This window comes from Cibotium barometz, chromosome 63, assembly GCF_041138505.1.
Source record: "Cibotium barometz isolate CiBa-2024 chromosome 63, ASM4113850v1, whole genome shotgun sequence".
NCBI lineage: Eukaryota > Viridiplantae > Streptophyta > Polypodiopsida > Cyatheales > Cibotiaceae > Cibotium > Cibotium barometz.
The window spans coordinates 22292219-22319910 of record NC_141108.1 but is presented as its reverse complement, the minus strand read 5'-3'; the positions used below and the strand labels follow the sequence as shown (position 1 = coordinate 22319910).

Genomic DNA, 27692 nt, shown 5'->3' with positions numbered 1-27692 from the left:
CATTCTCTTTAACATCCAATTGCCTTCTATGCTTGTCGGCAGCCTTTTTATGCTTGTCTTGTGACCTTGCAATGGCTGTCCGCACCTGAGCAAAAGCAATATCCAAGTCTCTTACATACTCATCAGCTGCAAATATCTCATCCTTTGTGCGAAGGATGGGTGGCAAAACCACCTTACCATAAACAATCTCAAACGGGGCCTTTCCCGTAGATGCATGCACCGTGTTGTTGTATGCAAATTCCACAAGCGGTATGTACTTCTCCCAAGAAGACTTCTGATCCGCCACATAACATTTCAAGAGATCCAACACGGCTGAATTTGCAGCCTCACTTTGCCCATCCGTTTGAGGGTGATAAGCTGATGAGAAGTCGAATTTGGTGCCCATATTATCAAATAAGGCCCGCCAAAAGAGACTTGTAGTCCTGGGATCTCTATCCCCCACAATGGACTTCGGCATTCCATGATGTTTGAACACTTGTGCAAGATATATTTTAACCATATGCTCAGCTTTGATGGTCTTTTTGACCGGCAAGAAATGAGCTTGCTTGCTAAACCTGTCCACAATTGTCCAAATTGCATCATTACCCTGTTGGGTACGTGGCAAGTCCATAATGAAATCCATTGTAATGCTTTCCCATGGCTGCGTGGGAATAGGCAATGGCTGAAGCAAACCTGGTGCCTTTTGCCTATCAAATTTGACCTTTTGACAGGTGATACATGCACGTACATGTGCCTCTATGTCCTTCCGCATACCTGGCCAAAAGAAATACCGCTCAATCATGTGCGTAGTAGGCATTATGCCTCTATGACCAGCATATGGAGGAGCATGGCACTCATCCAAAACCTTTTGCCTCATGTCAGACACCACACATAGGCAATTATCTTTCATGAGATAACCCTCTTTGATCACATATGAGGCATGTGCATGACCAGCCATCAAATCAGCCCAAATAGTGGCAAAATCAGCATCAGTATGATACAAATTACGCATGGTAGACAAGTCCCCATGAGAGGCAACCGAGATAGCTGCTACATACGGCTTTCGTGACAATGCATCGGCCACTACATTCTTCTTTCCTGGGGTGTGCAAGATCTGAAAATGAAACATAGAGAGAAAATTGGCCATCCTCATATGCTTCTCTGACAACTTAGTTTGAGTAAGAAAATACCTCAAACTCTGGTGATCTGTCTTCACAGTGAAATCAGCCCCAAGAAGGTAATGTTTCCATATAGTAAGTGCATGAATTACAGCCAAGAGCTCTTTCTCATAAATGCCAAGAGATAGCTCTGCATCATGCAATCCACGACTCTCATAAGCCACGGCATGTCCCTCTTGATTAAGGACAGCCCCTATGCAATTTTCAGATGCATCACATTCACACAAAAAGGCTTTTGCAAATCCGGAACGATCGACACTGGACCATGAGTAGTTGCATCTTTCAATTTGAGGAATGCATCTGTCTCTACATTAGTCCTTTTGAACACGGCCTTCTTCTTTGTCAAATCATGCAAAGGAGAAGCAATCCATGCGAAGTGCCGAATGAACCTGCGGTAGTAAGAGCATAATCCAAGAAAACTGCGGATCTCATGCACCGAACTCAATTCGGGCCAATTCCGAATTGCATCAATCTTTGCAGGATCCATCCGCACTCCATCTTTGGACACAATATGCCCAAGATAATGTATCTCTGACAAGAAGAACTCACTCTTCTTTGCATTTATGAAGAGTTTATGCTTATGGAGCTCTTCAAAAACAATAGCCAAATGAGCTTTATGCTCTTCTTCGGTCTTCGAGAAGACTAGGATGTCATCAAAGAAGAACACCTGTAAATTTCCTGTACCCACGGAATATGCGATCCATCATTCTATTGAATGTAGCCGGGGCATTTGTAAGACCAAAAGGCATAACAAGATACTCATAAAGCCCAAATGCTGTCCTGAAAGCAGTTTTGTGTACATCCTCAGGCACTACACGCACTTGATGATATCCACTCTTGAGATCAATTCGGCTAAAGCATGCCGATCCATCCAACTTGTCAAGGATGTCATCTATGCGTGGAATCGGAAACCTATTCTTGATGGTAAGCTTATTCAAAGCTCTATAATCCACACACATACGAAAGGATCCATCCTTCTTTTGAACCAAGAGGACTGGTGAACAATATGGGGAAGAGCTTGGCTGAACCAAACCCTTCTCAAGAAGCTCATTCACTTGCTTCATGATCTCCTCTTTTTGGGATGCACTTACACGATAGGCTGGCCTATTAGGTGGTGAGCTACTCGGCACAAGATCAATGCGATGATCTTCCGGTCGTACAGGTGGTAACTCATCAGCAAAACAATCATTGTGCTCTTGCAAAAATTTCAGCCTATCATTACTAAGAGTGTTTACATGTACATTATTTTTCTCAACATGATCTCGTACAAAAATTAAGTACGCAAAAACACTCTTTTTCATTACTTTCTTAATTTGTACATGAGATACAAGGGGAATGGTATCACCCTCTTCACCAGCATCAATTACATGTTCTCGGCCTTTATGCATGAAGGTGATCATGTTAGTCTTGTAAGCCTTGCACGGATCAATACGTGTATGCCAAGGCTTTCCAAGCAATACATCACAACCATTCAAAGGCGCCACAAGAAAATCCTCATGATCCACATAGCCTTGAATGTGTATGCGCAACTTGCCAAAAATAGGCATGACCTGCACTTCTCTACCAACAAAGGCAACCCCTGCTTCAATTTGAGGACCCATGTCCTCCACTTCAATACCCAAAGCAGCTGCCATCTGAGTGGATATGAAATTCTCCGATGCACAATCATCAAACATGAACAAAGCGGGTTGATCTTTGAGCTGTCCCCAAGCTTTACATACAACCCTATCTTTGCTATCATGTGAAGTGTTGCCGTGCACATCCGGAACCATATGCACATTAGGCTTCGGTACATTAGCATTTTCAGCTTTGTTCTTCTTATTTGGGCATGCTCTTGCCATGTGCTCAATGCTGCCACAAGAAAAGCATTTGCCTTCACGCATATATTGCTCCTTCTTCTCGGCACTAAGACCAAAGTTTGCCGGCTTATAAGGGCGCTTTTTAGCAAACTTATTTTCAGCTTTTGGACCTGATTTGGCTTGGTTTTGGTCCCTTTTAGGTGGCTGTCCATTATTTTGCAGGTTTTGGACAGCCCTCTCTTTGCCTTGAAATGAGGGTTTAGCCTTATTGGATCGACTCAATTTGAGTTCCAATTGCTCGATGGCGGTGGCGGCTGCGATTAATTGGTGTAAGGTATGACCAGGATACATTTGTAATCCCGCTTTGTACACGGGTTGCAATCCCAATTGAAACCTTCTCTTCCTTTCCGCCTCGGTGACATGCATAAATGGAGACACCTCCAAGAGCACTTTCCAAAACTTTTGTACATATGCATTTACCGATTCCCCTTCATTTTGCTTTACCCAATCCCACTTCATTGTTATCTCATTCAATGCATTGGGAGGCAAGAATTGAGCATAGAACCTCTCCTTGAACTCTTTCCATGATCTAACAGGATTCGGTGAGAGCTTCTCCGTGAGCCACCAATGGGCAGCAGTGCCTTTCATGAACATGCTTACATGCCGGATCATGGATTTCTGAGTGAAATCCTCATCACTGAAAGCAATATCAAACTCGGCAATAAAAGCAAGTGCCTTTGATGCATCATATTCTCCATGATATGTGTCAAACTTCACAGATTTGTCTCCGGCTTTGAAGTCACGAGACTTTGATGCATGTGTGTGCATCTCAACATGTTTTCCCCCATGTTTGTCCATTGGGACAGCTCCTGTGACTGGCATCATTTTTGGACCAAAAGGTGATGCATAAGGCATAGATACATGTGCCCTGTAAGCATGAGGCATGGCTGGCCCCTCAACATGCATTGATACATTTTCAGCCATAACTTCTCCCTCACGAGCACACTCGAAGGCATGAGTGGCATGAGAGATACGCGGAATACCTGCACCAACAGAAAATTACAGCCCATGTTGCATGTGTTCTGCATGTACATTTTCAGCCGGCAATGGCATTTGACATACATTTTGACCACTGCTATAAACATTGTATCCTTCACGGACTACATGAGGTATTCCTGCATGGCGTGAAGTCACTGATTGTTCCTCTCCCATCGCATGGAGGTTCATCCTCTTAGACATAAGTTCTCGTTCGGGTACTTGTGGGGATTCCAAGACATATGGGATGGTTGCCTTTTCTGCATAGGCATCCTCGGTACGAGCCAAGTATGCACGTGCTGCATCCCTCGGTTGCATGCGCAACTCTTGAGCAATCATTGCCATTGCATGATCCATATAAGATTCAGCTTTCTTGGCCTTCAAACGGTCAAGTACCAATGGATCCTTGCGGCGATAGAGATTCAATTCTTCTTGTTGTGCATGGAGAAGAGCCTGCATACGAGTAAGTTCAGCCCTCAAAACTATGGACTCTTCTTCTTGCATCTTCTCTTTGCCGCGGGACAGCTGTCCCACATATTCATGTTCCCTATTGTGCACCACATGAGTTTGCTCATCCTGTAAAGCATTGGAGGCATGCATTTCATTGTCCCTGCCTCTTGTATTAGCATCTCCAACATTCATTGTATGGCTGTCCATAATGTTCTAAGTGTAGAGATAGCTAGTGTTCACGGTGATCGTCTCTCACGATAGAAGTGAAAGAGAACCGTATGCTCTGATACCAATGTAACTTGGTTGAACACAAGGCTAATCAATACACTTAAATACACTAAGATTTGAAGGACACTTGCTCAAATACAAGAAGTAAATTGCTGAATTGACAAGAGACGCACAATGAGCCGGAACGGCCGACCCCTCCCTTGAGTAAATTGTATTACTATTGGAGCAATTCAATACATAGCTTCACGGGCATCCATTGCCAAATCCTCCATGCCAATGCATATGAAATTCAGCATTTAGAAAACAATGGTATGTCGATGTAGATCACCAAGGAGCTGCCTTGATGCCCGGCCCGACTTCAGTGCCCATATTCTCTACCATTGGCTCTATGTTCTACCAAGCAAGGTAGCAACATCTTCAAGAGCACATAGGACAAGAGAAATACTACACAGGGCGGCTAAACAAGGAGTCCTGCCCTTCTACTGAGTAAGTAATGACAACACATTGTCCAATAAGCTTACCAGTCTTCATAGAAGTTGTTGCAAGCGGAAGCCTTCGCGTTGGAAGCTTTAGAAGTGTTGATATCTTCGATTTGCCGCAATCCTTCGCGACAAAAGTCTTCAAGAGGATGAAGGGAACCCTAGGAAAGCTTCCCCTATGGTTCAACTTGAGAAAGGAAGGCTGAAATTAGGGTTTTCAGCAAAAAGACCAGAAATTACAGCAAAAATGAGAGCTGTTTTGCTGAATTTCAGTCATTGGGAGTGAGTAGGAGAGTGATTAGCACTTGGAAACACTCTTGGAAGCTTGGAAAACACCCTAGCAAGTTGGGTATGGCTATGGAGAGCTTGAAAATGGAGAGAAAATGGTGGAAAAACAGAGTTTTCAGCCTCCAAAAATCTTCATGAAGAGAAAACACGAATTTCTCTTAATAAGTAAGTGAATTGGGGTCCAATCAGGTGAAGGGACATGGGGAGATGCCCATTTATGAGTAAAAGGGGAGGGTCAGGTCCTGGACATTGAGTCTTGTCTGCCTCGGGACTTCAGTGAGTGTGAACTTGGAAGCGGTCATAATTTATAAGTGACTTTTGAGCGCCCAAACTTTAATGAAATGGGAACGCACTCACTTATAAATATTGGCTAAGTCCTAAGGGCTATTTGAGCCTAGATTGGGTAATACTTACCACCTGTTCACATGCCACACAACCATGTCAGCAGACAGTTTCACACACACGGTTCACGGGCGGGCGTCCCCTTACCCGGAACTACACATAGGTCATGCAGGCATGAAAACAGCATGCAATTTCATTTGCAGGCAAGCACATAAAGATGCTATGCAATGCAGCATTGGCATGAGCAATTTCCGTTCATGAAACCATATAAGACCAGGCGTTTCCAGGCAAGTATACGCAATACCAGACCCAGTGGAAAGCCAATCCTCCAGGTGTTTCCAGGCATGTACACAAAGGCACAAGTCCCAGCGGAAAGCCAAGTCCTCCAGGCATTTCCGGACAGGATAACATCAAGTCCCAACGGAATATCATATCCAACTATACAGCATGACACGTGTCAATCACCTGCATAGGCATATTCCATAAGCCATGGACACCAATCCAATATGTACATAGTGTGAAAGCAAGAGTGAACCATTTGGGTGGCCAAATGGTGACATTGCCTGTGGTAGGGTAGACGGTGTGTAGTTGAGGGTGAAGGCAAGGTAGCTATGGTCGGCACCAAGCAGGCATGGTGGGATGGTCAAGTCGAGGCTAGTTCCGGCAATCCCATAAGATAATCGATTGCACTGGAGCCCCCCTTGTACAAAAAAACTAGTACGCCCTCCTAATGCAGGCCACCGTGTCATCCCATTACAGATAGCAAGGCTGTGGTGTGAGCCAAGTTGTGGGAGGTATCTCCCATAGAAAGTGATGCAATGATGACCTTGCCATCTCTATAAACTGCCCACTTTCTTGTGTGGAAGTGAGGTCATCACCAAGATAAAGTTTCTCACCTTTGAGAGCTGCTCTATGATCCAAGAATGCTTGCCAGCTGGTGGTGTCCTTGAATTTGAGTAGTACTGGGAGGGCATGTGTGGTTTGGCAGACTCCTCTTCTTGCAGTCCAACCACACGCACATGTAATTCCCGAATCTCATTCTTTTATTCTCCTCAATCATGTCATAAATAATAGTGGGCATGCCCACTCCTTCTCAACTTCTTTCTTCAGTACTACAGCCAACCCTCGTTCAATCTCGCTTTTGGTCTCCACAATGTCCTCTTGAAGCTTCACCTTGAGGTCCACAACTTCAAAGAGGATGGAGGGGGACTGATTTCTCCTTCTTCCTTCTTATAGTCCTGTATTTCTTCATTTAGCCTAGCAATCTCTTTCTCCATTCCATCTAACTATCTAACATGACGTTCCTTCATCTTAGCCATCTCCTCTCGTATTTTTGTCATCTCCCATTCGCGGTGATCTTCCTCAATAGTCAAAATTTCTTTCAGCAGTCGTAGGCATTCTCTGTTAAGCACATTGCGTCCATTTGGTTCTATAGTTGCATTGACCTGGGCATCATTCTTGAAGAGCACTTTTTCCAATTCCCCTTGCAATCCATCCCACCTGCTCAATATGGTCATTTTTGGCTTGCCTTTCTCAAGTTGGGCTCAAGGACACGGGTGAAGACGGGAGCCAGCCCGATGCACAATAAAGTAAGGGTGGGAGTGGCTTCTGGTTGATGGTTCAACCATTAGTCCACGGTTGGGAGTGCGGAGCAGAGGGCGCAGGCGAAGCGGGACGGGCGGGCAGAGGGCGACCCTGGCAGAGTGAACGAGCTGCGGAAGCAGAGGGCAAAGCGGACGGTGAGTAGAGGGCGCACAGGCAGAGAGAGAGAGAGAGAGAGAGAGAGAGAGAGAGAGAGAGAGAGAGACTTTATTAACATCTACAAAATACCCAAAGGATCTGAGACCAAAAAGATGTTACATAGGATCTGAGAGTTTTTTTCTTTTTTCCTTTTTTTTTTGGGGGGGGGGGGGGGGGGGGGGGGCACGGATGGGATGGCCCATGAGACAAATGATGATACAATATGAGTGATAACTATCGTGGGAGATGCATAGCTGTCCCCTATAACCTAAACAGAGCATAAATAAAAATGAAAAAGGAAACATACACTCAGAGGTATGCCAAGAAGAGACCGACAGACAATGACTTTAGAAGAATGGGCAGGGTACTATTTTTGGCTAGTTTTTTGAAATGATCTCTAAGCACAACATACAAACTATTGCTTGAACCTGCCTTTTATCAAGGCACACTAAAAATCTATGTAACTGAGAGAATTAACAAATACCTGACCCACCCACTGACGCAAGCCAAGAATGTGCTCTCTAATCTGATCCGGAGTAAAAAGTTCTGTAAGTGAAACACCTTTAATCTTCGGCTTGCTACCTTTAGCATTGCTGGCGGGATCAGGGGCAGGAGAGACAGCTGATTCCTGCTTCACCTCTTGCTTAACTTGAACAGAAGCTTTGTTTGAAGCTGCATTGGATGACTCAGTTTTAGCAGCCAAAGGTTGTATCAGCTTGACTCCTGGCTCTGCATTGAACTGGTTACTTCCCTCAGGTTTTAGCTGAGTTCCTGACTGAGCAGTGGACAAACTCTGTGCTTCTGACTTAACTGTCCCTGTTCCTGATCCATTCCCTTCGACTTTGACTGAAACTGTATGGGCTTCAGTTTTGACAATAGATGTAACAGGCAGCGTTGCCTTTGTCTGAGAGGGTAAACTAATACTCGGTTCAATCTTAGGAGCTCCCACAAAGACACTAGGAGGAACATCAACTAATTCTGTTGGTTCAAGCTTTGCTCGCTTGGCTGAAGGTGGTTGCACATCCACAGTGCCAGTAGGCATGTTTGAACATTTGCTGGACAATGAATCTGCATTCACCACTCCAGATAAAGTCCCAGTCTGGCAAGAAGCGTTTGCAGCATTTGCCATTGTGGGAGAAGTACAGCCATTTGCTTGTGCAGCTTGGCCTTGGGCAGCTTGCATTCGCTGCATAGCGATTTTTTGGCGAACTGGAGCACAAACTGGACATTGAGTGTCACGGCAAAGCTGATGATGTTTAATAAGTGTTCGTGAGGGCTGACAGCGGGGAAATTGGCAATCCCGATCATTGCATTTGGTAATGTGCTCCCACAATTGTCTAGCAGTATGACAATGTGGTGTTGACTGGCATTGTCCTTCAGGAGCAGTGCATTTGCTTGCATGGCGCAGAAATAAAAGCCATCGTTGTTGTTTTTGATATTGCTGAGCCCTTTGAAGATCTGCAGTTACACTGGTTGAGAATTTCCCTCCTGTAGCATCTGAATTATTTACTGCTTGCGGTGCTGAAGCACCACCATTTTCAGCTAGTTGGTGTGACCTGTGTGACTCCTCAGCAACTTCAAGGCTACAAACTTGCTGCTGAGGCTGTTGTGGAAGTAATTTCAGTGATTGCTGAGCTTCAGACTGATGCGAGTTCTCAAACTGTTGCAATTCCTGCAGCTGTTGTGAATTTACGGTAGAATCTTGCTGCATGCTTTGTTGTGTGTGCTGCAGCTGATGATGTACAGACTGTTGCTGCTGCTGCATATTTGGCTCTTTCTGTGACTGATGCTGCTGTTTGTCTTGGGGCTTAAATGAAGGCTGATCTTGTTCCTTGGTGTGAGCATGTAACTGCCAAGAATGTTCTTCTGCTTGCTGATTCATATGATGATGATGCTCACTTGGTATCTGCAGCTGTTGCTGATGTGTTGAATTTTGGGTCTGCTGCACAAGACGGACCTGTCGGCCAGGTAAAGCTTGAAGCAACGAAGTCGAAGAAGGTGCAGAACCTGATAGCTGATGATTCTCCTCCTCTACACCTGTTTGTTTTTTTCCAAGAAAGTCCGAGGATGTCTGAGCCTGGCAAGGTGTTTTTGTTTTGACTAGATCCTGTTGCTGTTGATTCCTTGCAGGCCCCAATGTTTTTTGCTGAAAATTCACTTGCAAAAACTTATCTGCTTGTGACTGAGGCTGTTGAAGTTGATGTTGTGACTGCATGTTCGATTGCTGAGAAGGCAAACCAGGAACAGGTATCATTTTAGATGCTTGCAATCCCTGAGAGTGCATACCCAGGCTGCTGGATGAGAGACCATTTGAGACCAAATTGTAGAAATTGTCAGGTGCTGTAAAGTTGGTGGCATTCATAACATAACCATCACCGAGCCTTGTAACCATCTGACTTGGAATAGCAGCTGCAGTTTACAACCCCCCAAGGCCCCTTTCTTCATTTAAATTTTATATATTGTAGATTAAAAAGAATATTTTACTTAAAAAGACAAGTTCACAAACTTACATTGCACAGACATGTGCTGCTGCCGTTGCTGATTCATATGCTGCTGAGCCTGTACAGGCATGTCACCATTCTGAACAGGATTCATATACATGGGAGGATTAGGAAAACCAAGGTTCCCATTCAATAGGTGCTGCCCGTTGCCCATGAGTTGCAGCCCATTGCTGGTACGACCATTTACGAATCCAAAAGACAAAGAATTCTTTCGCTGCATGTTACTGGTCAAATTCCCACCCAACTGGCCATTTGCATTCCTATGCATGTGCCCACTTGATCCAGAACTATATGATTGTTGCTGCAGCTGAACAGATCCTGCAGTATCAATGAATCATCTGGTCACACATGCTTCAAATGTTGCTACCAACAGTTTTGCTAATGAAAATAGAAGCCTTACCCTGAGCCGATGCCATAGAATTCCCCAAATTTCCTGTCATTGCAGTAGAAGGCTCAACCCATGTGAACAGATGGGTGCCAAGGCCAGGAGTTGGAACCATATTGCTTACATTGCCGGCTGATGTCATCCCATGCCCTTGCAGCAGGAAAGCATCACTGCATGGCACCGTGTTGCCTATTCCACTGGAATTCGTATTTATTGCACCTGACCCTGGGGTTGGCACTCCAGTAATTTCATTCCCTGGAGTAGGCATTATGGTGCTTCCATTTAAAGCTGAAGTAACTCCTGGGGTTGGAATCATAGAAGATGTTGGAGCATTCACTCCACTTGCTGCAACATTAGGGTTGTTTCGTGATGGCGCAATTCGTTTTACTACAGCTTGAAGACGTTGCTCCAGCGTAGACAAATCAGAATACTCCTCCTGAGCCAAGAATAGGGACCATAAGAACAAGCAGAGTTGAATCAATACTTTAGCTATACTGAGTCAGGTTTGCAAGGGGCTGCTTAGAAGAACGAATACCTTAGAAGAGGCATCACGGTAAAGAGATTCTTCCAAACCCTTCACAAAACTGGGAAGTTTTTGCTGCCATTCCTGAGAAACCCGAGGCTTGCGTTTTTGAAAAAGAAGCAAGCTGGAAAAGAGAGTGATCATTAGCTAAGCAACACACTGATATAGAAGGGAGGAAAAATGATAAATATCCATGGGGTGTGTCATCTTCAAAAGCCAACTTTCTTACAATTATCTGAGGTGGTATGACACATGCAATGAGCTCCAGATCAGAGAGTCCATCATTGTAAAAAATGGCTTGTATCTCCTAATTTATTTGAATACAAGATACAATTCCTTTTTTACTTTTTGGGGAAGAGGGAGATTTAGGTTTTTTTTTCGCAGGAAAAAAATAGGGGCCGCCGCGGCCGGCCACGTGGGAGGAAAGAGGGGGGGGGGGGGGAGAGAGAGAGAGAGAGAGAAATTGTTTTGTTGGTTGTGTTTTTTGTGTTGGGCATCTTCAGCCCTTAATGCGAAATGTACACCCACAGCAGCACATTCACATGATTTATGCATGGCATGCTCTTATGCAACGTATTTTCACTCCTCATAGTGTGGGCTGAATTATTAAGTGAAAATTCATTGGTTCATCTTTCAGTGTCACGTGCTTTCCTGCTGCAAGGGCACATGCCAATGAAACATGCTGTATTTTAACCAAAAAAACTGCCACTACAAGTGAAAACTCTTTCATAAGTCTGGACTCTGGATCTGGCCTAAGGCAGGCTGAGTAGGTGGAGGAAAACCCAGGGAGGGCTGGCCGTGCAGTAGGATCCCTTGAGTTCTCCTCCTCCAGGTCCCACTACAGTCTACATCCAAGTCACCATGTTCAATCTACAGCCACTGCCACACAGGTGGGATCTAAGAGCCACATGCATCCATGTAAGTAGGTCATATGGATGCGCTGTAAGGGAACTGTGATACCCTCCTAGGTGGCCGCCTAACAGAAAAGCAGATAAGCCTTTATAAAGCCCCCAGAATAACTAACCTGCGATTAAGCATTAAAACAAGGGGAAGTTGGAACACATAAGAATAAAGGCTCCCATATTACAACCCTCTAAGGGTAACATAAGGGTAACTCAAAGCTCGCGTCAGATCAACAGATCAATGACATGGATAGTGGCTAGAGGCTCACCACACAGACATAGGCTCCATTCAAGAGCCACCCACCAAGCCTGAGGTCCAATCTATCATGAGCCAGCCAGGCCTCCACAGAAACGTCATGGTGTCCCATACCACCGACCGCCCGCCTGCCTCCAGCTACACCTGGCCTAGAGGTCCTTCGCCTTAGTGGAGCTCCTCCAATGCAAGAGATCCCTCTTCATATCTAGAAGTGAGCCTAAGTCACTCTTTTATAGGCTAGCCAGGCTATGTTTAGCAGTCAGCCCTTTAATAGCTTTCTCGCTTTTAGCTGACTCTAGGCTAATTCAGACCTCATCCTTGCCCCTTGCCCTGTGGGAAGGTCCTATTGGCCCCTATGCCCGGCTAAGCCCTGACCCTAACCATGGATTAGCTTATCCCTTAACCACAGGTTATACAAACCCTGGTTAATATTGGCCCTAGACCAGCTTGGGACATAACATTATCTCCCCCTTCTTTTAGATTTACGTCCTCGTAAATCCAAATAGGAGACGAACCATAACCGTAAGCCCTACCTCGAATTCACAAATTCCACCCTAGCATCCATATAAGTTCCCTAACCTTTATCATAATGCCAAAGAAATTGCCCGTGCATTGATAGGACTAGAAAAGAACGATCGAGCTGCTGGAGCCTCCCCCGTGTGCACACCCACCCTCCATCACCGTTGCCCTCCGCCTCCTAGCCTTTGCTAACTACACCCAGCCCCTCTCCTCGTGCGCATCCCCCCCCCCCCCCCCCTCTCACCGTCGGTTGTCTCCTCCCCACGGCCTCCCGCCTTGCTGCCCTCCGCCTCCCCCCTGTGCGCGCCTCCCGCCTGAGCTCTCCTCCTCTGCCCTCTCCTTCCTTCGTGCCGCCCTGCCCTCCTGTCCGCCTGCTCGCCTTCCCTTGTGCCGCCTCCTCCTCCCGACCATGAGCCACCCTGCTCCCGTGCCCCTTTTTTCACGCCACCACCACCACCACCACAAAAAAAACAAAGAAAATCCTCTTCATCATCTCCCTAAGCAAGTGTGTTCAACTTTCAGGCAGTTTCTCTTTATGGTAAGGGTCAGCAACTTCTGGTCTTCAAACCTCTAGGGGAGGACTCCATGGCAGCCACTCCGTCATCCCTGACAGAGGCCGCCATTCCTTGCCTTTCTTTATCAGAAGCAGACCTCCAACTCCTCGCTTCAATAGTCGTCGCCGGCCTCCACCTTGGTCTGCAAGATTGTGGGTAGCCGCCCGGCACGTGGACAACTCACGGACCTTTTGCAGGCGAGCTTGGAAAGATCACTAATATTCATCCCTTGGGGCATGGATACTACCAAGTTAAGCTTGATTCGCCTACAGCATCGGCCAGAGTCATGAAGCTGAGCCCTGTCGCATTGCGTATGGCCTATGCCTTCTTTGAGAGGTGGCAACACGGCTTTGGCCCAACGTGCAACCCTCTAGCTGGCATCTCACGCTATCCCGTGACAATTTGCTTTCTTGGTCTTAGGAAGGAATACCTTCCTCTCCTCCCGGTGATAGGTGGTGTTATTGGGATCCCACTGCCTCTTCGATCCTAGCTCGGACAGCCGGGATTCCATCTCTTCATATCTGCATAGCCGCTCCGAAGTCGATTCCTCATGCCATATGGCTTCCTTGCTTCCGGGGAGGTCCTATTCTGCAGAGAGTTGAGTACTCTGGCCTCCCAGCCCAATGTTTCATTTGCCGGCAGATGGGACACCTTGCTAGAGCTTGTCCTCGCCGCCAATCCAAGAGGGCGCGGCGCCTCCACTGGCCCCCCCCCCTCCCCCCCCCTCTGGTTTCTAGTTCAGATCCTCATCAAGGGGGTGGGGAGGGTACTAGCCCCCAGGCGTTAGAGCCCTAGAGCCCAGCCTCAGAGGATCCCGGTGTAGGAGAGTGGCACTGTTGGCCCGAGGCGGAACCATCATCAAATCTCCAGAGTAGAGCGGCACCACCAGGCATGCCAATCTAACAGGCCTGAAGAGGATACGGTTTTGTTAGAGAACCGTTATACAAGCATTCATCTCAATAGCCCCTGACACTGATGCCCTCTCCAGCCCCCCCTTTCTAGAGACCACTGCCTCGTTACGCTCCCGCTCCAAGCATCCAAATTCCCGTGAGGCCCTCTGACCCTTGAGCCTCCGGCAAGCCTGTCCTCACAAACCCTGGACTCCCCTCCCTCGCATGCGAACCCTTTTTCCCCACGGCCCCTACCCTCCCCCCTCTTTCCTTCCCGCCTCACCAAAGAACTCCCGCCACCCTCTGGCTGCGCCTAACCCGGAGAGGAGGCAACAAGCTAGTTTGGTTCACCACTTGATCCAATGTTTCATGGAGCCAGTAGAGATCGCCATTGCTCCATCTCCGATGCGGGCTCTCCCTCCAGAGTCCCCTTTGGTCCCATTCGTATATGTGTGGTTCTACATCACTCCAGCCCTTCCACTCTAGAGAGTCGCGTGATGACCACCTCCTTTCCCCTAAGTGCAACACCGAGGACGGATTGGAGCACGGAGTCAATGTCTACCGCTATTCGTGGGCAAGCCATAGAGCTCTCACATCATCTCCATGATTTGCATATGACCGACGTGCTCACTCACTTCTAGGCCATGGATGAAGGTGGGTGGCTCTGGCCACAAAGACCTAGCAAGGGAGATGGTGTCCTCCAGCCTGGAGGTGCTCCTTTTTGTGTTTCTTCATGTTTCAGTGGCAGTACCCCTTCCTCCCTTCTACAGATACCTGCATTGTGATAGGTGGAGTCAAGAGTGTGCATATTCCAAGGCTCCGACAGAGTGCCTCCACATGGGGGGCAGGATTTGTGCCCATCTGGTGCGGTGTCACCATTTGGCCGCCCATTTGGTCCATCTCCATTTCTGGTGCCACTTCTATGGCACTATCACTCCATAGAGCAACCAGATTTGTGCCACGTTTACATGAGATGAGACTAGGCCGGTGTCTCATGTGAAAGGACAGGTTGTCACCATTTGGCCACCCAATTGGTCCACCCGTGCTTTCTTATCATGTATGTACATTGGACTGGTGTCCATGGCAGTTGTTTATGCCGGGGATTGATGCCACTCATGTGATACTGTAGACTTGGCTTGTCCATACCAATGCTGCATTGCATAGCATCTTTATGTGCTTGCTTGCAAATGAAATTGCATACTGTTTTCATGCTTGCTTGACCAATGTGTAGTTCCGGGTAAGGGGACGCCCGCCCGTGAACCGTGCGTGTGAAACTGTCTGCTGACATGGTTGTGTGGCATGTGAACAGGTGGTAAGTATTACCCAATCTAGGCTCAAATAGCCCTTAGGACTTGGCCAATATTTATAAGTGAGTGCGTTCCCACTTCATTAAAGTTTGGGCGCCCAAAAGTCATTTATAAATTATGACCGCTTCCAAGTTCACACTCACTGAAGTCCCGAGGCGGACAAGACTCAATGTCCAGGACCTGATCCTCCCCTTTTACTCATAAATGGGCATCTCCCAATGTCCCTTCACCTGATTGGACCCCAATTCACTTATTAAGAGAAAATTCGTGTTTTCTCTTCATGAAGATTTTTGGAGGCTGAAAACTCTATTTTTCCACCATTTCCAAGCTCTCCATAGCCATACCCAACTTGCTAGGGTGTTTTCCAAGCTTCCAAGAGTGTTTCCAAGTGCTAATCACTCTCCTACTCACTCCCAATGACTGAAATTCAGCAAAACAGCTCTCATTTTTACTGTAATTTCTGGTCTTTTTGCTGAAAACCCTAATTTCAGCCTTCCTTTCTCAAGTTGAACCATAGGGGAAGCTTTCCCAAGGTTCCCTTCATCCTCTTGAAGACTTTTGTCGCGAAGAAAGGCGACAAATCAAAGATCTCAACACTCCAAGGACTTCCATCGCGAAGACTTCCGCTGTCATCGACTCTACTTGCTATTGGTAAGCTTTGATGCTTAAATATGGGAGCAAGTAGCAGGAGGGAGGAACCGGATTACAAGATCACATACCCTATGTAGTGTTCTCTTGTCCTACGTGCTCTCTTGCAGATTGTTGCTACCATGTGTTGGTGGAACAATAGAGAGCAGATGGTAAGGAACATGGGCACTTGAGAGGGTAGTGTGGGTTGCAAGTCTACATCGACAACCACTTGTTTGCAATATTGTATTCACATGCATTGGTATGGAAATCTGGTCAAAAATGCCCATGACACTATGTACTTGATTCTCCCAAGATCAATATGCTTTATTTGAGGGAGGGGTCGGCCGTTCCGGCTCATTGTGTGTCTCTTGTCAATTCAGCGATTTACTTCTTGTATTTTGAGCAAGTGTCCATCAAATCTTAGTGTATTTAAGTGTATTGATTAGCATTGTGTTCAACCAAGTTACACAGGTACTTTGTGTCACATGGACAAGAGCCAATTCCATGCCATGTGTGTGTGACCAAGATCGTGTCATATGGATGGGAGCCAATATTATGCCACCCGTGTATGATCAGGAAGGTACCTTGTCCATGGGACTGTCACTCCATGGAAGGACCCGTGATTGTATCATCTCTTGCCTATGGGACTGTTACTCCATAGAAAGGCCATGGTTTTCACATTCTGTCGCGCCAGTTTTGTGCCCGACTAAATGTTTTGTACAAGTTTCATAAAAGGGAGATTTCGTCCATTACATGTGCACATGCATCCATCTTTGCATGTCTGAAACTCTTTTTATGTGACTTGTATTTGTGTATTTGCCTGCTATGATGTGACACTTACTGAGCGGGGATGCCTACCAATGAGCCGTGAAGCTTGCCCTATCTTTTCACATGTTTCGTTGCATGTGAACAAGTGGTACGTATGGTGTATTCATTTATTTTAATATTGTTTTTCTAACCTTTGAAATTATAAGGCTTGCGGGTTCACACATAATAGTAAGTGGGTGGACAATATTTTAAAGTGACAAGGGCACAACTTATTGGGTGTCCAAAAAATCATTTGAAGAAAGTTTAATGTAAACAAAACATGCTATGTTTAATAAGCACACGCAGAGAGGTTGGATAGGGGCCACGTACAGGAAAAGAACATTTGCCAACCCGACTCCCTCTCTCTTCTTGGCGTGCTAAAACAGAACCCGTGTCTCTCTCTGTTCCCGGGTGCTAAAACGGAACCCGTCTCTCTCCCTCTCTATCTCCCAGCCGACTAAAGTGAAGATACCTGATTCATCTCTCATCCGGTGGATAGAAGCACCCAATTCTTTCTTCCATCCGATGGACTGAAGCACTCGACTTTTTCTCTCATACAGTGGACTGAAACAAGAGCTATGTCATAGAGGAGCTGGTTATGACAATATCTCTTTCCCACAAGGTAAGGACTGCAACCAAATTGATACAGCAGATTATTATTGTTGTTCTTCCTTGATTTGTGTATAGCGTACCTGCTATCTCTCTCATTGGGATTCTATGAGATCTTATTGTCCCTATGCTTGCCTTGACTGTTCTCTCAAGTTTTGAGAGCCAATGAAGGTCGGTGGGTGTCAAATCCACATAGGATCTCCTCGTGGAACGCTCCTGGTACATGGCTCGAAACCTGCAAACAAACCAAGGCCTGACTCACCTCCCAACCTCGACAGCCGTAGGCAAGCCCACAAGACTTGGCTCTCCCCACCGAGCCACGAGCTGAGCTAACTAGATGGACGTACCGACCAATCTCTACCTTGTGACGTCCCATACCGCCACGAAGCTACCCTCGCGGACCTCGAGACTACATCAGGCCTTGGCTGCATGAAGTAGGTGCACGTCTGCACTAGATCTAGGCTCCTGACTATAGAGCTCTCACAAAGTCACGCGAGACTCTATATGACTAATGACTAATCTTGGCCACCCTTTTATAGGCTCTTGGCCGGTCATCGGCCGTCCACACTTGGACGCCTGCCCGTCCATACTTGGGTGCCCGCCCGTTAGTCTATCCCTAACTCAGCTCGCCAATCAGCCTGCCTAGCTCCAACCTTCCCCAACCTCGAAGCTAGTCTTGTGTGCGTGTAGCACACGGTAGATACACACTATGCACATGACATACTCCCCTTCCTCTAAGAGCTCACTCCTGAGCTCACTAAAAAGCCAGGGTGATCTCTTTGAAGAGTAGTCAATGTCTCCCATGTAGCGTCCTCCTCAACACGATCCTTCCAATTGATCTTGTATTCCGTGATAAGCATATTCCGCAATCTTCTTTCACGAAATCCAAGAATGTTTTCAGGTTCGTGTGGAACGAATGTCATGTCCCCGACATCTATGATTTCTTGAGGAGTAACTAACTGGTCTGTTCCACCCAGTACTTCCTTAAGTCTACTAACATGAAATACAGGATGAACTTCCACATGAGAAGGCAAATCCAATTCATATGCAACTGAACCAATCCGTCGTGTAATATGAAATCATCCACAGTATCTAGGGGATAATTTCGTAGATCGACCTGTCTATAAAGTCTTCGAATCTTTCGGAACTCGCAAATACACCATTGTTCTTTCAAAGAACTCTCTAGGTGAACGATGTCTATTAGAATAAAATATGTCTCGGTCTTGAGCACTTCTAATAGATTCCTTCGCAACTTGTAACATTTCTTGCATATCTTGCAAAAAATTATGTACTGCATCATGCTAAAGTCCTGAGAATCCCTCTGTAGCAGGTGATCTAGGTTGAAAACCATATATAAGCATGAAAGGACTAAAACCTGTACTCGTACCCTTAGTACTGTTATATGCAAATTCTAACATAGGAAGATAATTCTCCCATGAACTCTGTCTTTTGGATACATATACCCGAAGCATATCCTCCAAAATCTGATTCACTCTTTCAGTCTGGCCATCGGATTGAGGATGATCTGAGAAACTCAAATTTAAAGTTGTTTCCAACTTCTCAAAAACAAGTTTTCAAAAATCAGTCGTAAACTTAGAGTCCCTATCACTGACTATGTCCTGCGGTAACCCATACAATCTAAACAATTGCTCGATAAACTACCTTGCTAATTGCGTAGCTGTAATGGTTTTCCGGGTCAGTAAAAATCTAGCCATTTTTGTCAAGCAAACTACCACAACTCAAATAGAATCGTGGCCATGATGTGTTCTTGGCAATCCGGTAATAAAATCCATGGAAATACTTTTCCACTTATTACCTAGGATTTGCAAAGGATGCAACAACCCAACCTGTCTAAAGCGTTCAGCTTTATTTGCTTGACAAACATGACACTTGAGAACATAATCTTCTACATACCCTTTCATCTTTGGCCAATAAAAAGTATGTTTCACTAACGATTATGTCCTGTGTACCCCAAGGTGTCCAGCAGAAGGGGCATCGTGACACTCCTTAAGAATCTTGAAACGAATGTCCGGGATCTGTGGTACACAAATTTTGTCATTACGGAATAGTAAACCATTCCGAAACATCCACTGGCCTCCTGTAGCCTGAATGGTAGGCTGCTCAGTCATCGAGTCTTGATCAATCAATGAGCTTCCGTCCTGGATCTTCTGCCAAAATGGACCAAAATAACTATCAGTCCTGCAAAGCCCTCTCAATGACTAAAATAAGTCAGTAGAAATCTAGGTGAACGACAAAGTATTCACCTCTCTAATTCGACTAAGCGCATCTGCAACACTATTCATGGACCCTTTTCTATAACGAATCTCAAAATCAAAATCTTGCATTAATTCAGTCCATTGAGCTTTCCTTCCTCTCAAATCGTCCGCATCACACACATACTTGATTGACTGATGATCAGTCAATACCACAAACTTGGAGCCATGTACATAATGTCTCCAAATCTTGAGAGCGTGAATCACAACATAAAGCTCTTTCTCAAGGGTTGGCCAACGAGATTGAGTGTCGTGTAGCTTTTTACTTTCAAACGCAACAGGTCTAGGTGTAGGTCATAGTCAATGCTCAACCCATCTCTAGTGATCTTGTGTCCCAAGTAAATGATGTCTGTCATGAAAAACTCACATTTACTTAATTTAGCATATAATAGATTCTGTCTTAAAATAGTTAAGACAATCGTGAGGTGTCTAACGTGATCCTCAAGAGTATATATCAAAATATCATACAGGAACACAACCACAAATTTTTCCAAATGGTCACGAAAAAGATCGTTCATTTGCTGGAAAGTGGCTAGAGCATTGGTCAACCCAAAAGGTAATACGAGAAACTCGTAATGGCTATACCTAGTCCGAAAGGCGGTTCTTTCGACATGCCTTTCATAAATACGTATCTGGTGATAGCGAGTACGTAAATCTATCTTCATGAAATATTTCGCTCCTGCAAACCGGTCAATCAGGTCATCTGATCTAGGGAGAGGATAACGGTTCTTAATTGTCAGCTTGTTTAATCTCTTGTAATCTATACACATTCTCCAGGTGTTGTCCTTCTTTCTCCTAAGCAACACAGATGCACCCCAAGTTGATTTACTTGGACGGATCTAGCCCATCCTCAAATAATCTTCGAGTTGTTTAGCCAACTCATCTTCCTCAGCTTGGCTCATCCTGTAAGGTGGAATACTAACAGGGTGAGCACCAGGGACCAGGTCAATACGATGATCTACTGCGGTAAGCCCAATGGCAATTCCTTAGGAAATACATCTTGAAACGAATCAAGTATCTTCTTTAATTCTTTGCTTTCAAATACACTTAATTCATTGACATCCATAGAAGGTATGAGAAATGAAGAAAGTGGAATCAATACACAATGGAAAGCAGTATACAAAGAAGAATCCATTATATTACCAAAATCAACTGTACTTACAAGAGGTCCTTGAGAGGGATGTATACAATCACCTAAGATACTATACTGGGTGTTCCTATGTTCAAAAGAAAAAATATGACTAGACCAATCTATCTGGACTTAAAGAGTCTTAAACCACTCAATCCCTAATAATAAGTCTACATGTTCTAGGTGCATAAATATAGCATTCCAGAGTATCTTTGTAGTCCTCAATCCGGATTGGTAGCATCTCCACCTTTTGATCCCATACTTGCCGACCCGCAGGTAGGCGTACCTCATAGGTATGATCGTTGGGTGTCGTATCAAGACCCAATTTCTGCACAAGTTTGTCGTTAACAAAGTTGTGTGAGCTGCCAAGATCTAGAAGAATGTGGATTCTATGGCCATTCACTCCTCCATAAACTCGGAGAAGATCATGCAAGCCAAAAACTTAAGAGTTGAACAGACAATCAGAACATGTATTAGTGCGAGAAAGTACAATAACTGACGTACCTGTCAAAGACAACTAGTTAGCTGCCTTTGGCTTGGGTCCGGCGTTGGTCTTTGCACCCTTTTGCTTCGGGCACTCGTTACACATGTGTCCTTTTTCTTCTTAAATGAAACAACCTACCTCCTTCTTGAGCTTAAAAGCTTTAAGGAGACGTTTCTTCTTCGCTGGTGTCGAAGTTGAATTCTTTGAAGGTTGGTCCGAAGACTTTCCTTCAGTCGTGCTAGCCATTGGTGCAGAGAGCTTCCTTTTGTGCTTGTTCCCCTGCTCGGTAAAACTTGGAAGAGACCATTGTATCATCATAGATACGAGCGGAATGAATGGCCTCGTCCAAGGTTTTGCATTTGTTATTTTTAACCTGTAAACGATATGAGTTGGGTAAACCGGCTACGAAGAATGACAAAAGAGTTGTGGGATCCATCTTCGTAGCTTTCATCTGCAAGTCCCTAAATTTCTGGAGGTATACCTCATAAGTGAGGTTGTGCGAGATCATCGTCAAAGTAGTAAACCGAGCAACAACATCATAGTCATCCTCTTTCTTGAGGAATTCTTTCTTGAAGACGTCTTCGAACTGTTCCCAAGTCGTTGGTTTAGGGTTCAGTTCCTTCCACCAAAGCAAAGCTTTGCCTGAGAGGAAACCTGCTGCTAATTGGATCTTTTTTCCATCGTCATATGGATGAAACTGAAAATGGACTTGCCACTTATGTAGCCAAGTGTCCACTATCTCCTTGGTACGCTGCTTTTGCTCGCCCCCAAACTGTTCCGGAGTAATATTGGGGCCTAAAGCAGATGCCAAGGTATCTATACCGGAAAGAGTAGATAGGGTAGTGGTCAACAAAGAGATGGAGTTCTGCAAAGCCTGCATCTACGCGGCGATTTGTGCTTGACGTTCCGAGGAAGAAGCTTTGAAAGCAACTTTAAATTCTTGGAAATCTGATTTTGACACATAATCGTCGAAAAGATTGGCATCGGTATCTCCCGTAGTCGGCAGGTCTTCACGTTCGGAAAGGGGCTCCAACTCGGATTCTTGGGTCGACATTGTGAAGAGGACAAGGTGAGAGAAAAATTGATCTTGCACAATAAGAGTGCTAGGGAACTCGAGAGCTTGAGAACTTGAGAGATGTGTGGCAAGAAGCCCGCTTAAGGGGAATATATAGGTTTCCCCAAAAGCAATCTTTAGCTTTTGCTTTTGTGTTTTTTTTTTTGCAAATATATATATATATATATATATATATATATATATATATATATATATATATATATATATATATATATATATATATATTGTGTTTTCTTTTTTTAAAAAAAACCTATAAAGCATAAAGTGGGTTTTTAAACCCTTTACTAAGGTTTAGCCAAAAAAAAAACGAAAGCAAGATAGCGTAGTTTTTTTTTTCCCTTAAAAAAAAGGAAATCTAAAAAAAAACCTTACTAACGCCTTGCTTTTCGAATTTCTGTTGCGCCTGCTTGTCTGCCACATGTGCGTTGCATGTACCCGCCTGCGTATGCGGCCGCCTGCGTGTACCTGCCTGTGTTTCCGGCTGCTACCCGGGGGTGTTGTCTGCGCACCAGCGCTTGCCTGCGCCCAGTTGCCTACGTGCGCTTGTGCATATAACTGGCCACCTGCACAACATAGGAGCACCTGTGCCAGCCTGCGCACCAGCACTTGCCTGCGCACCAGTTATGTGTGCCAGCCTGCGCCTGCACACATAACTGGCCCGCCTGCGACTACAGATGAGCATCCGCCTTGGCTGCGCCTACAAGCGCTACACCACAACAGTCGGCGATCTCCTCTCTCTCTCTCTCTCTCTCTCTCTCTCTCTCTCTCTCTCTCTCTCTCTCTCTCTCTCTCTCTCTCTCCTACAAACAGCCGACAGGCTTTTGCTTTTTCTCTCTTTCATAACAGTTCACACAATTGCAAAACCGCATCCAGCCTTCTTCTTTGCAAACAAACAGGAAGAGAAACAGAGAAGAACATGAGTCACATGCCAAAAAGCTCAAGGAGTTTAAGGCAGGCGATAAATCTGTCAAGTTTGATGCCTTTCATGGGGAATATGATGCATCTAAGGTGCTAGCATTTGTGGCACAATTTGACATTGCTTTCACTGATGAGGAATTCACCGAGAAGTCCAAAGTCCGCCATGCAAGCATGTTCTTGAAGGGGATGGCCGCACATCGTTGGATCACCGAAAAGACCACCAAAGACCCCATTTGTACTTGGAAAGAGTTCAAAGACAGATTTTATGCCCAGTTTTTGCCTCCAAATGTAGAGCAGACTCTCACACAGAAGTGGGATAGACTTGAGTAGAAAGGCAATGAGAGTGTACAACAATATGTGAACAAGTTCTTGAAGGTCTTGCTTGAGGTCACATCCTTTATGCATCTCTCCAAAGATGAGAAGAAAAGGAAGTTTCGCTCCGGGTTGCAACCAGCCTACTGTTCGGGCATTGAATTGCACCTGAAACACACCCTTCAACAGCTCATAGCAATTGGTGCTTAAAATTAAGTAGGATAATGGGGGTTCTAAGGGCAAAGAGAGGGCTGTCCCAAACCTGCAAAAAAGATGGACAGCCACCTAAAAAGAACTTTCGGGAAGCCCAAAAGGAGGTAAAGCAGAAAATACCTCATCAAGGACAATGGGCCAAAGAAGAACAAGTTTGGCTTGACTCCCGTGCAATATGTCATGACAAGGATTTAGTTGGAATCTAGAGAGCTCGACCGTCCGGGCAAGGCACGGGTGGGTTTAGGGGAGCCAAAATGACCGGGTACGGACTCAAGAGTGGCTGAACACTAGTGAGAGTGGCTGGGCACATGTGAAGAGCTTACTAGCTAATAAAAGAGTGGAGTCCAATCTTAGAGAGTCATGAAGTTTTGGCTGTGGTTGGGAGGAGAACCAAGAGCTCTCGGCACCCTTGTGTTGGTGAAGAAGTTGTGCGGCCACGGTTGCCCTTACACTGGTGTTAGAGCATTGAACATCCTCATCGTTGAACGTTGCATATAGGGAAGGAACTCCAAAGCGCTGAAGGCTGGGAACGGAGCTCGAAAACGCTGAAAGTGTGAAGAAAGCGCTGAAGACGTGGAGGGAAAGAGAGTTTGTCTCTTGTGGTGTACACAGCCGACGACAACACCATGACGCTCGGAGACCGTAACGCTGGGAGGGCGGCAGTGCCATGATGCACAAAGTCACGCACACAGCCATGTGATATTTCGTGGCTAAACAACCAACCCAGCCACCACAATCAATGCTAGTTGTGGGAGAAGGGACTCTCAGCCAAATCATAGGACTGTTTTCAGCAGTCGCCGGGCGTGAGACTACAACCCAGCACTTACACAGCACATAGCTGCAAGCGCATCTCTCCAAGAGAGGCACATCCTGTAATACACGGAAGCTCTGGGGTCTTCTTTCAGCCCTAAACACCACTGAGGACATGCTGATGCAAAACGCAGACATGAAGAGAGAGAAGAGAGAGAGAGAGATATGGCTGGAAAATCAGTATATTTCATATGGTAACAAAAAGGTACCTAATTCTGTAGCCCTAGGCTGCCTTCATACAAAAGGTGGTATACACCCAAATCTGTCCTAGACTAAGGACCCTAAAAATCCATTCCATAAAGGAATGAATGACTACCAATGAGCACTCAATGCCTTATATAGTCTTCTTGAACATTGGAGAAGTTGGCCGACTGCTGTCGGACCAGCTGACTTGGCTTGAATTCCATAAAACGCTGGTCAGGCTGCGCCTCTCCATGGACTGAAGCGCCTGCTACAACCGACCTCATCTGGTACAGCCGACTCCATTTTCCTTACAGCCGACTGAGCCCTCTAAGTCCTCCAAGTCTTGCTCCTCAAGTCCACACTAGCCACTTCTGTATCTTGTGCTCCAAGTCCTAGCTCTAATGGTCTTTTTCTAGCTGCCCCTTCTAGATTAGCCCTGAGAATGTACATGAGCATGTCATGCACATGACATCCCCCTCTACTAAACATGATGACGGGATTCCAACTTGTTCCTTGGATGACTGTCATCATCCCAATCTTTTCCCGAAGTCCCTCTGTCATCCATCCATCCCTGGCAAACCCTTTTCTCTGAAAACCCGGCCCGGTCTCCAAAACCACTCTGACTCTAAATAAAATCTATGCATCTGTTCCCTCCCGTCCCCAATCCATTCTTGCCCTGACTCTGAACAGTATCTTGGTCTTCATTCCTGGGAAATGAGGCTGGCACTCACACATCACCCCTTGGAGGATAATCCTCCCTTGGGACAGTTGCCTGAGAACCTATCTGGCTCACAGGATTGCCATCCCCTCTCGCTTTGTGGAACACCACCAACCAACCTCCTAGGTGGTTGAGTATGTGTTGCAGATTTGATCTTGGGGAATAAATGGACTATTGCTGCCCAAGCACCACTGTGCTTTGCTAGCGATAGGGTCATCATGATGGTTAATAACACAGTTGACACTACCATACTGCACGGAAGAGGATCCAACCCTAATGGATTTCTATGATCCTGAGCGCAAAACGCTACAGGCCTCTTCCTCGAAAGCCCCTCTATATAAAGACCTACCATTTGCATCAATGATCGAGTCTGATAAAGCATCTACCCCTTTAACTCCATCCTCACCAACAAAGTCCAATGCTAAAACCTCGCAATCAAGAACTATTCTTGAAGAAGTTCCCCAAGTGCAACCATCTACCTCTAAATAGGAACTCAAAGGAAAAGCCCAGGAACCCATGCCTCTTCATCCACCACCCTCACAACTAATATGTTGGATGCACAAAAGCCTCAACTTCATCAGCCATCACTCCACAAGAGACTCAAGCCTCATTGTCGTCTCAACAACTCCCATGAGTCTCAAACCCGCAACCCCAGTGCCAACCAATGTGAAGGAGAGCCCAAACCTTCCACTTTAGCCAAAGAGAAAACTCCACCACCACAACAGCCAAAATCAAGGTATCTTAATGGTATCAAAATGTGGGTGAAAAAGCAGCTATTTGTAGCTCAAGGCTACTACAAGGGTGCTAATCCAATTTGGGTGTCTTGACAATCAAAGCCTCTTCCTCAATGATGCAAAACTTAAAAGCTAAAGAAAAATAAAAGTACTCCACAACATTGTCCACAAATGCCTATGCGAGTTTCTCAAAGAACTCCCGCCACTCAACAAGTGTGGGTACCAAAAGAATTGATGGGGAGAAACAGTTAGGGTTAGGTCATGTGGGAGACATACACAGAGAAGCAAGGGAGAGAGAGAGAGAGAGAGAGAGAGTTGTGGGGATAAGTCAACTCACCAATGGCATGAGTGTGTGACTCCCCTATCACACATGTATATTGCACTAGTACACATAGTGCACTTAGTACATTAAAAGTACTAAGTGTACTATGTACTATAACTTATGGGCTTGTACACACTATAAGGGTGGGCATAACGCCTTTACCCCAACAACCTCCCACTTAAAGGCAAAGTGCCCTTAAGTAAAGGAAAAGAAAAAAAATCAGCATGTACATGATAATATACAAGGCCAAATCAAGGCTGAAACTGGCCTCATCCAATGCCCATCAAGTGTCTGCAATGAGCAAACCGCTCCGGAGGCAAACTCTTCGTCAACAGATCAGCCGGGTTGTCATCCGTATGAATCTTAACAAGCTGAATTTGCTTGTTCTCTATCACCTCTCGGATGAAGTGATACTTCACATCCACATGCTTCGTCTTTGCATGAAAGACAGGGTTCTTTGCCAACTGGATGGCACTCTGACTGTCACAATGCAACAATGGAATATCCCCTGTATAGCCCAAATCAACCACTAACCGAGATAGCCATAATGCCTCCTTGCAAGCCTCTGTGGCTGCAATATACTCGGCCTCTGTAGTAGATAAGGCTGTGCACTTCTGCATCCTGGATATCCATGACACAGCACCTCCTGTGAATGTAAATACATAACCGGTAGTAGACTTCCGGTTATCTGGATGACCGGCATAATCCGAATCCGTGTAACCATGCACTAATGCATCCTGTTTGCCAAAGCAAATGCACAAATCCTGTGTGCCCTTCAGGTATCTCATGACACCTTTCACTGCTTCCCAATGCTTCTTGCCAGGGTTGGCCATGTATCTAGAAACCACTCCCACTGCAAATGCAATGTCCGGCCTAGTAGCAACCATGGCATACATGAGACTGCCACAAGCTGAAGCATACGGAATCTTGGCCATATCAGCCCTGTCTCTATCTGACTGTGGGCTGTCCATAGCACTGAGTTTCACATATGGAGGCAAAGGAGTACTAGTCTTCTTCCCCCCGTCCATATTGAACCTCTGCAAGACTTTGCCAATGTATTCCTTCTGAGACAAATACAACACATGCTGATTTCTGTCCCGAAGTATCCGCATACCCAAGA

At 45.6% G+C, this 27692-nt stretch overlaps 1 protein-coding gene across 1 annotated transcript in view; it reads right to left on the bottom strand.

Annotated features, from left to right (window-relative positions):
• Nucleotides 1-27692, bottom strand: part of LOC147603843 (histone acetyltransferase HAC1-like) — a 149744-nt gene that overhangs the window by 84433 nt on the left and 37619 nt on the right. The window contains exons 2-5 of the mRNA XM_086796331.1: nt 10940-11051; nt 10420-10840; nt 10029-10337; nt 8003-9927 (exon numbers count right to left, since the gene is read on the bottom strand). Of these exons, the coding sequence (XP_086652457.1) occupies nt 8003-9927; nt 10029-10337; nt 10420-10840; nt 10940-11051 (2767 nt within the window). The remainder of the gene's footprint in view (nt 1-8002; nt 9928-10028; nt 10338-10419; nt 10841-10939; nt 11052-27692) is intronic.